Raw genomic sequence first — 15499 nt, forward strand, 5'->3', positions numbered from 1 at the left:
AAATTAACAGACGTATGGACTATGGCATGAGTCGGGAGAGGATTCCCTCCGATTTTCAGAGAAAATGTCTTATTCCATACAAACCCTGAGGAAAAATGTAATCCTATCCTATCCCACTCATAGAATGACTCCAAATCCAATCCTTCTCCCAGTCAAAATAACTCCCATCCCACTTCTGTGTCTTTTGTTTGTTTGTTTGTTTTAACTTTTAGCTTTTTCTTCACATTCTTTAAAACTTTTAGATTAGTCATTCGGAAAGTAGATGCATTTCTTTTTTGTTTTAGATAACTATGTTTTATGTATTTTAAAATTAAATTGAGTCCATAAACACTCAATATATTTTCCTCATAAAATGAGGGATATAGTGTTGCCATAACCTGTTTCAAACAAAGGCCCATTGAATATCTCATTGCTTTTCATCCTATCACTACCATGCTTATCTCAAAATGAATAAATTCAAACATTTTAAAAAAATGATGCATTTTAACAAAAACTAGTGCTAAGAAAGTTTTGTTTTACATATATGTCTCTTGAGAGCAGTCGACCCCAATACAGTACTTAATTAGTGCCATGCATTCTATACATGCTGCATATAAAGTACTTGCACCTTCATGTTCCACTCTCAGAAATCTTTCAACAACTGGCACCTTCTGACAAGATGCTCCAGTTTAACCAATGGGCCATTATTGCGCAGTTTCATTTGTAGGTCTCTATGCTTTCATCTCTTCCCTATTTTTGTATTTCTTTCCATATTGAGTTATATTTTTTACTTATTTTAAGGATTTATTTATTCCAATATTGTTTTTTTTTTTTTAAAGTGTGCCTCAGCTCAAAAAGCCTCGGGAAACTTTGGGCTAAACTAGGGGTCGGGAACCTTTTTGACGAAGAGAGCCATAAATAATTCCTATTTTCAAACATTATTCCTTGAGAGTCATACTAAGAATTTAATAGTAAAAATACATGAAAACCTGTGCATTTATTAATAATTTCACCACTTTGAAAATAAAAAAAGTGTCTGAATTCTTTTGAGAACATTTTAAGCTGTTGCTAATCAATGAGTATCAATGAAAGTATGAATGCAGAAGAGTCTAATGAAGAAAATGTATGATTAAAAAGGTGCTAGAGATCATGTCGGCGCCACAGTTGCAGTGTGACGCTCCCATTGGTGTGTTCGGGACTTAGGTCTCTCACCAGCGATACCCATATTTTAGGACACAGGTTAGCGTAGAGCCATATACACCCATCAAAAGAGCCACATATGGCTTCCGAGCCATAGGTTCCCTACCTCCGGGCTAAACGCATGACTCACCGTTTGAGAAGGGGATCCGCGTGGCAGGGCTGCCACAGCCATGTGATGTTGGGCGTGGGCCTCCCGTCCACCGTGCAGATCAGCCGGTGCCTCTTGCCAAAAATGTAAGGCTGGATTTCAACTGGGGCTAATTTAGCCTCCAAAATACTTGGTTTCACTGGCAGGGGAAAAAAGAATTACATTTTTATAGTTGTTTTTTTTAATCTCATCTCACCTCATTTTCCGAACCATTTTTTTAAATAGAATTTTTATATATTTTAGAACTATTCTCTAATGAGCAACAACTGTCGCTATGGAGGCAGCAGTGATTGTTTTTGTCCAGTAGACTGTGAGGAGAGGACAAGTAGATCCAAAAATATTTATTTTCTATCTAATCATATAAAAGGGTGATTTAAAGAAAGCAATGAAAACAACAAGAACAATCACTTTTTTTACAAATAAGTTTTGCTGCACCAAAATAAGGCTGCAAATTGTTAAAATGATGTATTTTAGATAAATAAACTACTGCAAATACTTTTGGTCACATTATGTGATAAATTGTGATTTCCTTTTTCTTTTTTGCTGTCGCAAGGTTTGTTCCAATAAAAGAAAAAATATATAATATGTTACAAAACCTGTTGTATATTTGTTTTTTCCATGACTCATTGATTATTTTGTGACTTGCTATCTTAACTCAATAATTGCCATAGAAAGCCGTGTTTCACTGCCATTTACGGCGAAATATGTACAATACAATACAATTTGACTGGCATTGATTGAACATTAACTTCCATCCCTTCCAGTCAAAATGGATATCACATCTCTTGCCGTCAATGGCAGGGAATTAGTTAATACTTAAATATGTAAATGAATATATATATATATATATATATGAATATATATATATATATATATATATATATATATATATCTATATCTATATATATATATCTATATATATATCTATATAAATATATCTATATATATATATATATCTATATATATATATCTATATATATATCTATATAAATATATCTATATATATATATCTATATATATATATATATATATATATATATATATATATATATATCTATATCTATATATATATATCTATATATATATCTATATAAATATATCTATATATATATATATATCTATATATATATATCTATATATATATCTATATAAATATATCTATATATATATATCTATATATATATATATATATATATATATATATATATATCTATATCTATCTATCTATCTATCTATATATATATATATATATATATATATATATATATATATATATATATATATATATATATATATATATATATATATATATATATATATATATATATATATATATATATATATATATATATATATATATATATATATATATATATATATATATATATATATAACCATGTGGGTTCTGAAATTTCCTGTGGGGAGTTTGCTTGTTGTCCCTGCGTGGGTTTTCTCCGGATACTCCGGATTGTACTCCTATATCCCAAAAACATGCATGGGAGGCTGGTTGAACACACTGAGCTGTACCAAGGTTTAAATGTGAAAATGAATTATTGTGCTGGAGCCTATAATAGGCAATTATGGGTACCAGGGGGGAATACCCTGAATCAGTGGCCAGCCAATCGCAGGAGACAACGGCACAATCAACGGCACGAGGAAACGGTCAAGCATACACGCTAACACTCATTACTAAGGGCAATTTTAGAGAGTTTAATCAGTCTACCGTGCATGTTTTTCGGATGTGGGAGGAAACTGGGGTACACATAGAAAACCCACACAAGCCTGGGGAGAACTTACAAACTCCACACAGTGAGGACCCATCTAGGATCAAAACCTCAATTACAGGACTGTGAGGCTGACACAACCGGATCCAAAATTCTGTCGCAAAAGATTAGTTAGATAAAAATCATTGTCTAAATTTGTGATGTCCTTGTTTTTTGTAAAAAAGTTAAAATTGCAAAGTATTGCATTAGTCAACTTTTTAAAATATAGTTTCTAGTTCAAACTAGGTCCATTCAATTAGACCTAAAACTAGTTTTTTTATCCCCCAGCGCACGACTGAGTTAGACTTTGTTTTGGTAAATCTGATAAACAAAATTGTGATACTTTCATAAATCATCGCAGAATCGCTTGACCACATTGTTTATATGTAGGCTTCATTTTATGTCACTCCAACAAGTTTTTGTAATGCAACATGAGCCCCAAGTGCTATAAATTTCCCTGCTCATATTTGGCACTGCAGAATGCTCTGGAGTCATTCTGAAAATGTCCCGTAATCAGACTCAAACTGATGTGGACAAGCATCGACCCGATGGTGAAACTCCACGCCTGTCTTTTTTTCTGCACAATGTACACATGGTGAGGATGCAAACAAATGCTATGAACTCGGGGGGGCTTTGTCCGCAGCGTTTTTGTGGCGTCTTTCCACGCTGCGCCGAACCCCTTCTAAAGAGGCCTGCTAATCAACAACAGCTGCCGCGTCACCGACATCAACCCCGCACTGGAATCAACAAGCGCGAAAATTCCTCTCATAGTAATACTCCTACAATACATAGGGTCCGGGGGTTACAAAGTCCTACGACGTTTGAACATTAGGAGTTGTCCACCATTTACTTTTTTGCTTAGCTGGTGGATTGTATTTGTATCATTGGATTTTTGTCATATGATGGCCACCAAAAAGAAAGCTGGGTCTTTGAGTTTTAGCCAAAAGAAAACTTATTTCTAGGAATTGCCCTGATCCAATTACATGATCGTAACTTAGGCTAGATTTCATCCTTTTTAGAAGATCAGCGTCAGGTATAAAAGATCTAGTTTTATAAATATATTTATTTTTTTAAGTATTAAATCATTGGCTGCTATTGATGGTGAAAGGCGTTCATCCATTTTGACTGAGACAGGCAACAATCTGTAATCTAATATATATTGCTTAATCCAGAGGTATTGTGAGTCATAACAATTATGAAACAAATTGCAGAGGTAGCAGATTTGTGCTTGGTATCGTTAGATCCCCAAAACCAGGTGACACAGACTTAAAGGGGCACAAAGACAGAGGTAGGGAACGCAACATGATGGCAAATGAAACGTACCAAACACAGTATTCATTCATTCATTTTCTGAACCGCTTTATACTAATTAGGTTCATGGGGGTGCTGGAGCCTATCCCAGCTGACTTCCGGCCAGAGGCAGGGGACAGTCTGAAACAGCGGGCAGCCGATCGCAGTGCAAGAGACCGACAACCATTGATGCAAACACTCATACTAAGGGGGAATATAGATTATCCAATCAGCCTACCATTAACATTTTTTTTTCCAGATTATCATAAACTTTATTTTTTATTATTATGATGATCTATCTGCGATCGGCTGGCCACTGATTCAGGGTGTCTCCCAACTCTGGCCCGGAGTCAGTTGGGATAGGATCCAGCACCTCCTATGACCCTAATGAGGATACAGCGGTTCAGAATATGAGATGAGATGATGATCTATACATTTTACAAAGGAAATAAAGTGATTGTTTGTAAAAAAAAAAAAAAAAAAAAAACAGTCAAATTAACCTGAAAAAGTAACCCGAATATTTCGGAAGTAAGCATTGTACAGGTACCACTGTATTCTGGGGGGTTACTGCAAGATGAGACCTTACCTTCAACTTCCAAAGTGTAACTCATATTCCTGTACAGTCGGTGGAATCTATTGCCAATGCTAAGAGTGAAGACCCCGTCATGATTCCGCTTCACATCAGAGATGACCAAATTGAAACCTGAGATCTTGTAGCAGGTGGAATTTTTCAGGATTTGTTCACCATCTTTAAACCTGCGAACAATAATAATAATTCAGTCTATACACACAAAGCAGGACTGCTGTCTTCTTTTCTGCGACGACCACTTGCCAAGATAGCATATCTGGTGGTGGCAGAGCGTTGACTTTAGGTGCAAAAACCAACTCTTTTCTCCCCTCTTTGACAACCACTGTACGCTGGTGTTTGTGTGAGATGTTGAGGAACGGGTGCTCTGCAACGGAAAATCCAAATCTTACAATCTTGAAACTACAACAATCTGACATTCAGTGTAATGCCACATAATAATATTTTAGTAAATCTGTGCCATTATTTCAACATGGAATTCCATTACAGAATTTTTTCGGCAAAATTGAGTCAAAAATAATTAAATCATACTAAATTTGGTTGCTAAAAAATCAGCCTACAAAGTCACTCAAGAAATATTCAACATCAATTTAGGTGCACAATAATTAGATTCCAAAAATGTTGTCTTGCCGCCTCGCCTGACTTCGGTGCAGGCAAGCGCGGGCACCATTACCGCTGGTGGCGATATGATTGGGATTGTGGATAGTCTTTTTTCTTGTATGCCCTACGATTGACTGGTGACCAGTCTAGGGTATAAACTGCCTTTCGCTCTAAGACAGCTGGGTTAGGCTCCAGCAACCCCCGCAACGCTTTTGAGGATGGGCGGTATGTAATATGAATGAATGAATGAAAATGTTGTCTTACTTAGAAGTAGTAAATAATGGTATAATATTTGCAAGAGAATTATTGCGAAAAAAATTGGATGCCGAGAAAATTCCTATTGAAACAGGATATTTCCATCTTGGAACCATCGCATCCTTACCATAAACGATAACTTTTGCTGTAGCATTCTTATGTCTAGTAGGTGAGATTTCGGCTTTGCAGTGGTACAAGCCCTTGTCCTCCATTGTAATTTTGGACAAAACTAAGCCTTTACTCATTGTAAAAGCAAGAGCGGTGCTATCTTTGGTTTTGTTAGTGGAATGGCGGTTTTCCTGAAGACAGAAAGAAAAACATCAGGCAAAACGTTGGGCTAAAATACGACGCAGAAGCTTGACCGTCTTACTCTCTTTCTGGGAAAGTCCCATGTAAATATGATTCTTTCACCAAAGGTGGTCACTCCGGTACAGTTGAGGAAGAGCGTGTCACCAACGAGCAGTCTGACGCGCTCCGGAGTGATGGTCACGTTCTCGAGAAAAAGTGCTGTAGACATGGAAAAGACACACGAAGGTGAGACACCTCCTTGAGATAGCTAGGCGCAACTTTTTAATCAGTTTGAAATGACAACACACTCACAGAGTCTCCTGGGCACGTACATGGAAGTGAAGTGACCACCATTGACCACAGTGGAGCAGATTAACATATTGTAAACGGTCTCAGGGTTGTAGGGAATTGAGAATCCTACCCTTGGGTCCCATTGATGGACAATCTTCTCTGAGGAAGGTGGGAGCTGCAAATAAAAATGTACAGATCCAGGCTAATCAACCTTGTAGAAATAGGCCAGTGGTCCCCAAACTATTCCAGAAAGAGTTGCAGTGGGTGCAGGTTTTCATTCCAACCTGTAAGAGGAAATCTTGCCACTAATCTGGTATCCTAGAACTGCAATCAATGGATTGCAGTCAGGTGCTTCTTTTTTCAGCTGAAATTTCAATGGTTAAAATGATTGTGTTGGATCGGTTGGAACAAAAACCTGCACCCACAGTGGCCCTCGAGGACTGGTTTGGAGACCTTTAAAAAAAGCATATACAGTAATCCCTCAAATATCACGGATAATGTAGACCAGGAATGTTTTCGGGACTCACTTTATATTTTTTATTCCATTATAAAACCAACTCGTGTTTGCTTGGAGCCATATGCCCTCTGCTGGCTCCCTCACCCTCGTGACATCATCGTTTTATTAAGAAAGTTGACAGCAATACTACATAAAGGATTTTTTGGATAAAATTTTACCTATGGATTTGTGTGAGTTTGATCGTTTATTTTTAAATACTCAGCAGCCCGATTTTATCATTTAGTTTGTGTGTCAAAATCCGCCATATGGGGCCTTAAAGTTAAAGTTTGATTACTCAAAAGCTTCAAATGTGCTAGCCTCATAGCTATTCATCCTTTAGACAGCCACCGGAAACACAATTATAGCTTTGACCGACTGCAGGCAACTAGGAGATCAGGAAATCCCTAGGATATTTGCGCAGGTCCTTTTAGGCAAAACACCACTGCTTTTGTCCATTGCCATCACAAAAATCACCCATAACTAAAAATTACTTTTTAGTGCTTCAAAATTTCGGCCACATACTGTATCTCAAAAATGTTAGCCAAATAATACTTTTCACCTCATTTTCTTTTTGAGGGATCAAATTTTGAAAAGTCTAGCCACTATGTCCAAGAGGCATTTGGCTTGTAGACCAGTGTAATGTATTCACAAGTTGCTATTTTTAATGCTGAGTTTGTCACCAAAATAATAAATGGACACCACATATTTTCTTTAGAACCCAAGCCTTCTGTTTGGGCTAGATGATAATTGGAAGCAAATTCCTTTTGCAGCTTGTGAAAATGTGCATGGTTCTGGATCAGAGGAAATTGAGATAGGTGGTAAGTGGTTTCCTTAAAAACATTAGGTAATAGAAAACACATCATTTTTTTAAATCGGAGTCACAAAATATTTGTCAAAAAGTCAGCCAATTCTGGAAGACTACATATATAACCTTGCATGTAAATGTGGCCAGTGATTTCTACGTAAACGCTGGATCACAGGATGTGCGTTTTTGTTTTGCCTTGTTCTGATGCCAGTAGTTGAGTTGTCAGGGAAGGAAGGAAAGGGAGCAGGAAGGAGGACCATCGTTGATTTAGCAATAGCAGGAAGGTCGTAGCACTGCTATCTGTTCCATCTTGGACAACTTGTTTGCCCATAAGTAGGCACAAAGTTGCGCTGTCAAAAATCGGGGACACAAATAGCGCCTTGACAGGGAACTCAAAGGTACTGATGGCCACCGAGTTCATGAGTTCACTGGCGTCCGGACTGCCGCATCCCAGGAAAATCTTACTTAGAGTCCTCAGGGTAGGTTACCTCGTCATTTCCTCTCACTGGATACCATATGTACAGGTTTTGTCCCACATTTCCCGAAAGAAACATTTATCTGCAGGTTCTATTCCGAGCAGAAACACTTTCCTGTTCATGGTGGAAGCAGACTGGCTGACTCCCATAGCTTCCCCTGAGACTTGTCGTGGGTATCTTGAAGACATATTTTGTAGGAATGAGGAAATGACAGATACACGTGACAATGGCCAGCGATAAAAAAACTTTAAGCAGGATTGTCAACGGATTACTAGCGATAAGTGAGGTGAGTTCGTCATTTTTTGTATGATTCAGCATTACCTTAAGAACCTTAAAGCTACTGTAGAATTGTTATGTTCACTGTGCAATGAGTTTGGAGGCTCAATTATGTCAGGTCCATCCCATAACACCAAAGGGCACTGAATTGAGGCATAATTGTGCCAAAACAAATTTTAAATCAAAATCACCTAACGAGCAGCTGTCACTGCTTGTTTATGTCACTGAAGTCAGGCCTGAAAGAGAGCCTAAAGTGTTTAATTTAAAAAAAAATGCACTCAAACTGCAAACATTGACCTCTAATAATGAAATTATCACATGTTCTATGAAGTGAGTATTGGGCAGGTGCACAGTGTGATGTCGGAGTGCAAATGAGACATCATTCAGGCCTACTGTGAATAAAATTCATTATTTAAAGTGCCCAATCAACCTACCATGCATGTTTTGAGAATGTTGGAGGAAACCAGAATACCTGGAGGAAAGCCACGCAGCCCTGGGGAGAGCATGCAAACTCCACACAGGTGGACCGACCTGCCTTTGACCCAAGGACCCCCAAGCTGTGAGGCCGATACGCTAACGACACATCCGCCAAGCCGCCATAAATAAGGTTTAGCTGTTCAATTAGGGTTAGGGAATGTAATGAAACCGAAGTTTTGGAACACCCATTATTTGGGACCAAATTTTTGTGACCACATTTTTTTGCAATTAAAATTTCCCCCGTGTGCCCTGCGTTTGGCTGGCCACCATTTCAGGGTATCACCTGATGCTCATAGATTGCTCGGATTACCCCCAGTACACGCCACAACCCTTTGGAGGATAAGCAATTCAGAAGATGAATGAATGAATACATTAATTAATACTTTTAAAACATACAGTTACAGATCTTTTAATTTTTTACATTAAAAAAATAATAGATCATGTTTTTTTATAAATACATATCAAAGGAATCAAAACTATCAAATGAATGAACAAAAAGAGCATATTTATCCTTTTCTTTTTTACAAATGTCAAAAACAGAAAAAATATTATATTGACAAAATTAAAAATATAAAATGTACAACTTCTAAAATGGATATTTGCAATTGAAAAGCTCAAAGAAAGGGCATTTGGCTGTGGTCAAGAAAATGCGTTCATAAATCCCCAACTATTAACACGGTTATTATTTTAATCGATTAGGTGCTAATATTCCAGTCTATATTGGTTTTCTGCAGAGAACCCAAAGTGTGTGAAGCTTACCTGACTTAGAGTGACAACAGTGCTTGGGGACGAAGTGCGGCAGGGGATGACAAGACTGGTCTCGTGTCTTTGTATGAATTGGATGTAAGGAGTATCATCGTACGGCTCAACGAACGGCTGCTCTGGATCTACAGGAGCGATGAGAGCAAAAAGAAGAGTTGAACCTGTCGTCTGCCATCCACGCCATTAAATGCAGGAAATGACTTCAAAGATAGGTGACAATTTGGACGTTATGACAATAGATAAAAGACTGTATGAATGGCATTCAGACTAAACAGAAGGCTGTGTGAAGAACATTGCAAAGATTCAATGTGTTTAGTCTGAAGGCACAGCTATCAAACGTTTAGTTGTTTTAGTTGGCTTGTTTGTAAGGAAAGAGGCTTAATCCAACCGAAGAAAATGAAAAGGTGGTAATTTATTATTAATAGTCTGACTTTAATCTCAGAATTTGGATGATTTGCTTAGATTATCATTAAAAATGCACATAGATACATATATAGAGGACGATTAGGCCCCCTGGAAAAAAAAGGTGGCCAAGATATCAGTTAGCGTTTTTGGTTGACAAGAAAAAAAAAAAATGGTGGATTCTCAAAATTCTGACTTTGTTGTCAATATTCTGACTTTAAATTTATAATTCAGATTTGAGTCAGAATTTTGACTTTATTCTCATAATTCTACAAATTTTCTTGAATTGTCATTAAAAATGCTGGTCAATAAATATACAGAAGAAGATTAGTGCCAACGAAGAAAACAATAATGTGGCCAAGATCTTGACTTCAAAGTCAGAATTGTGACTTCATTTCCTTGGATTTAAAAGAAAATTGATGGTAGGCAAATCTATTTGACGTTGACTGATGATGACCAAGAATCTATCTTTATTTTCAGTATTCCGACTTTAAAGTCAGATTTCTGATTGAAATGTGATATTAAAGTCAGATATCTGAATGAAATATGATATTAAAGTCAGTCCCAGCTGACTTCGAGCCAGAGGCGGGGGGCACCCTGAATCTCCAATCACAGGGCATATGGCACACTCGTACCTAGGGGCAATTTAGAGTGTCCAATCAGCCAACCATGCATGTTTTTGGAATGGGAGGAACCCGGGTACCCAGAGAAAACCCACGCAGGCCTGGGGAGAACATACAAACTCCACACAGTTGGACCGACCTGGATTTGAACCCAGGACTACAGAACTGTGAGGTTGACTCGCTAACCACTCACTACTGTATTATTTATTCATTATTATCAAAATTATGACACTAAAATCGGAATTCAGATTGAAATATATTGAGTCACAATATGAAAATAAAGTCAGAATCTTGACTTTAAGTCTTTAAAGTCAACCTTTTTCCAAGTACTTTTCCCCCAATGCACATAAACACAACACAAAAATAAATCTATTGAAGAGGACATAACTTTTCTCTTTAAAAATTTTAAAAGAGTGCATGCAAAAGTAGAAGTTGAGTTGATGGCCAATTATAAGGCTACCACAATTGATTGATTAAATGATACCCTATCCATTATAAGGGGATTTTAACAGCAGTTTTCAGAGGCATTAAAATATCCAGTGGTTCAAAATCGAGAATTTGAACAGGTTTTTTTTTTTCTTTTACTGGGAAAACACTGAAAACCTTGGAGTAGCACCTCCAATTTTGTTATATGATGACAATAAAGGCTTTTGAATTAAGTGACTACCTCTATTTTGTCTTAAAATAACAGAATTTAGGCTGTATTTATTATTCTTTTGTAGGCCATATTCAATGAGGTTCTAATTATTTGCTGCAGGCCGATACAATCAGAGCAACGGGCCACAGATGGCCCCTCGGGCCATAGTGTTGACACCACTGTTTTTAATTGAAACAATACGAAACCTTCGAAGAATGATATTGATCCTAAAGTAACTGAAGTTAACCCAAATAAACTTATTGCAGATAACATTTGAGAGAATTTAATTCCCCCCCATTGCCCATTTTTCCCTTCCAGTCTCTCAAGACGAGATTGTGGACCGGCTTCAGTAGATTCCAATCACCTTGTGAGAACCTCGCTTGTCTTTCATCGGGGCTCTTACATGACCTTGACAAAAACAAACCGACAAAGCAAAACATTTGAAAAATGATTCTTATCCATGCTCGGCTTTTCTCATGGTAGGACAGTTGCCTCCGTTTGTTTGACTTGGTGGAATAACGCAGGCACTGAAAAACGAAAAGGCCCCTGAGCGCAAGGGATCACATTTGCCGATTGGCGACGTCTCACCTGTGACGTAGACGTATGTGGACGTGGCGTGCCCTTTGGAATGGCTGCAGCTATACTCCCCCGTGTGACTTGCATTCAAGTTTGGGATTGTCAGTTCGCTGCAGTTGGACCCGGGTTGGGAAAAGCACTCCCGCACCTTCTTGCCCTCCCAGGAAAGCAGACGACGGGAGTCCACAGGTTTTGGGAGGGTCCAGTGCAGTGGCCCATGGCCCCTGATGGGGGACAAGAAGGGTTGGTGGTGTTTGATTCTCCAAATGTTGAATAGAAACATTCATTCTTTCATTCATTGAACCGCTTTAAAGTTAGAGATTTAAATGTATTATTTATTCATTCCATAATTTTCGGAACGGCTTCATCCTCACTAGAGTCGCAGGAGTGCTGGAGCCTATCACAGCTGACTTTGGGCCAGAGACGGGCGATATCCTGAATTGGAGGCCAGTCGATTGCAGGGCACGAGGAGACGGACAACCTTTCACTGCCACACTCATAGCTGGGAGCAATTTAGAGTGTCCAATCAGCCCACCATTTTTTGGACATTTGATTTGAAATCTAAATTTGTATTTTATTTTCGGTTTTTCTTTCTATTTTGTTTGATTTACTTCATTCATTCATCTTCTGTTCTGCCCATCCTATAAGGATTGCAAGGGGCGCTGGAGACTATCCCAGCTGACTTCAGGCGAAAGGAAGACTACGCCATAGACCAGTCGTCAGTCAGCCGTAGTGCACACAGAGAGACAGAAGACCATTCGCACTCACAATCATACCGCCACTAGCAGGAATCAAGCCCATGCCTACCCACACTGAAGTCAAGTAACATATAATGATAACATATAATGATATTATGATTGTTTTATCTTAAGGAATTAATGTTCCCCATTTTATTGTGGTTATTATTCTTATTGTTAAAAGTATTATTAAATTTATTAGGGATGTCCCCAAGCATTTTTGGAAGACCATAATGGGTGGAAAAGATTGGATTTTGAAAATGTATAAATTTATTTATTTACTAAAACTGTTGCCTGCTATTGAGGTCAGTAGATTCCAATGGGCCATCAGTGGTCTTTCAAATTGAATTAGGTATCAGTGGCAGGGAGCCCCTACACCAGGGGTCAGGAACCTTTTGTTTGGGAGAGCCATAAACAATTCATATTTTTAAACGTAATCCAGATTTAAAGTAAATGTGTGCATTTTTTTTTTACTTTTCCAGACTTAGCTAGGACAGCAAGTATCTAAATTATTTTACTAACATTGACTTTGACTTGACCACTTTAACTTTGTTTTCTTTCAGCTGTTCAGAGGTGGACCTGCTGGTGTACTTTGGATCGTTGTCATGCTGCATGCTCCAAGAGCACTGATGGAGGTATTAGCGCACAAACTGAAGGTTATCCTTCAAAATTCGCTGGTAGACAGCATTGTTTCATCTATTACAGCACGTCGTCCTGGTCCTGAGGCAGTAAAGCAGGTCCAGACCATTACACGACCACCACCATGCTTCACTGTTGGTATAGTGTTATTTTGGAATGCTCTGCCATCGTTTCGCTAAATGTATTTGGTTGCACACCTTCCAATAAGTTCAACTTTTGACTCATTTGTCAGAGAATGTTTTTCCAAAAGTGTGGAGAATCATAAAGATGTTTTTTGGCAAACATAAGACAAGCCTTTTTATTTCTTTTTGGAAAGCAATGGTGATTTAACAAACGGGGTAATTACTTTTTCACTGATGGCTAGACTAGTTTGTAATTTCTTCTGCCTTGGTACATAAAATAATCATTTTTCCTATCTCGAGTAAGTCATTTGCATGTAAAAAATTGGATAACCTAAAACTTTCAGTTTCACCTATTATTCGTAAGTAGAGGTATGACTGTAGTACCGGTGTGAAAGTACCACACCAAGGGTGCAGTCCGAAATCATGTGTCAACCTCATATTTCCTGCTAAAATGTTAAAATAAGTTATACATGGATAGGGTTTTTTATCTTTTTAATTTTATTTTTCAACGTTAAGCATCTTATTAAATAGATTTCCTACTTAGAGGTGGAAAAAAAAGGATTTTCACAAATCTTAATAACTATAAATGATTTATCGACTATCATAAAAGGTGTCAGTTCATTTATTGATTAGTTGTGGCCGCCTGGTTAACTGACGTAGTAGCTCTCTGAAAGAAACCGTAACTATGACTTGGCCCAGCACAAAACCGTGTTTTGACACCACTGACTTACAAGTAATGTCCACAGCAGCCATTGACTTAAATAATCCCCTAAATGATTAACACGTTTCAGACAACCTCTAATTTAAGCGACCGTAGTGTCACAGCAGGCAATAAACGTTCACACCTTTTATTTCAGGATGGCAGCGCTAGTAACCCCATGGGAATTTTGCCAAATCGGCCCCTTACCTCCCCTGACAAATATTGCTCGATTTCAACTTATCTGATAGGGTGAACTTTCACGTGGGAACATCAGCTTGTGCATTCCTTCCACACGATACCCGCTTTTAGGATTCTCATTAAAGGCTTCCCAGAGGAACATCAAACATGTCTGGCATACCCCGGAATTTTGGGTCAAACAAGCTTGTCCAGTGACAGACGACAAGAAAATATAGGACAGCTGTCCAAGCATACAGCCTTATAGGGAAGCGTTGCATTACACGCGTACTGTATGTGCTCTTGGACATTCTTGGCAGGCCTGCAAAGGATGAAGGCTGGGAGATACGAATGGTCTCAACAGCCCTAAAGACTGATACATTTTGGACCACCATCAAATGTTCAGTTCCCCTGGGCCTTATTGTCATAAAAGTACTTAAAATAAAAAAAGGACATTCTAATGGGCTCGACACTTGGGAGGCAATGAGGAATGGAGAAATGCAGAAGTCAAAGGTACTGAGTTGAAATTCAACACACGGAGTGCAGTGCAACTACATGGTAAAGGCCAACGAGATGCAGTATCTCCGCTCCAATGCTCGTTTCTGATTAGCTATGAATTTGGAGGTATTTTTTACATTTCCAATGTCTTGGCCGACAAATATCCTCCAAAAGATTTGCAAAAAGAAGAAAACACCAATGCAAATTGCCACAACCCTGAACCACTTCTTCCCACAACATGAATGAAAATATACCTGCAACGTGAATATATATATATATATATATATATATATATATATATATATATATATATATATATATATATATATATATATATATATATATATATATATATATATATATATATATATATATATATATATATATATATATATATATATATATATATATATATATATATATATATATATATATATATATATATATATATATATATATATATATATATATATATATATATATATATATATATATATATATATATATATATATATATATATATATATATATATATATATATATATATATATATATATATATAAAATACATATATATATATAATACATATATATATAATACACCTGACCTGAGTAAACAAACCACCAAAAATAGCAGCTCGTAAATTATGCATGAACTATTTGATCATGTGCATGAGCTAATTTTTTTACATTTAGGTCA

The 15499-nt window shown here is 37.3% G+C and overlaps 1 protein-coding gene across 3 annotated transcripts in view; it reads right to left on the bottom strand.

Annotated features, from left to right (window-relative positions):
- kdrl (kinase insert domain receptor like) overlaps positions 1-15499 on the bottom strand; it is a 63130-nt gene that overhangs the window by 37039 nt on the left and 10592 nt on the right. For all 3 annotated transcript variants that reach the window (XM_077733077.1, XM_077733076.1, XM_077733075.1), the window contains exons 3-10: positions 11943-12154; positions 9690-9817; positions 6422-6575; positions 6192-6328; positions 5949-6120; positions 5213-5333; positions 4967-5136; positions 1310-1466 (exon numbers count right to left, since the gene is read on the bottom strand). In XM_077733077.1, the coding sequence (XP_077589203.1) occupies positions 1310-1466; positions 4967-5136; positions 5213-5333; positions 5949-6120; positions 6192-6328; positions 6422-6575; positions 9690-9817; positions 11943-12154 (1251 nt within the window). The remainder of the gene's footprint in view (positions 1-1309; positions 1467-4966; positions 5137-5212; positions 5334-5948; positions 6121-6191; positions 6329-6421; positions 6576-9689; positions 9818-11942; positions 12155-15499) is intronic.

The sequence above is a fragment of the Stigmatopora nigra genome, chromosome 14 (genome assembly GCF_051989575.1).
Source record: "Stigmatopora nigra isolate UIUO_SnigA chromosome 14, RoL_Snig_1.1, whole genome shotgun sequence".
Lineage (NCBI taxonomy): Eukaryota > Metazoa > Chordata > Actinopteri > Syngnathiformes > Syngnathidae > Stigmatopora > Stigmatopora nigra.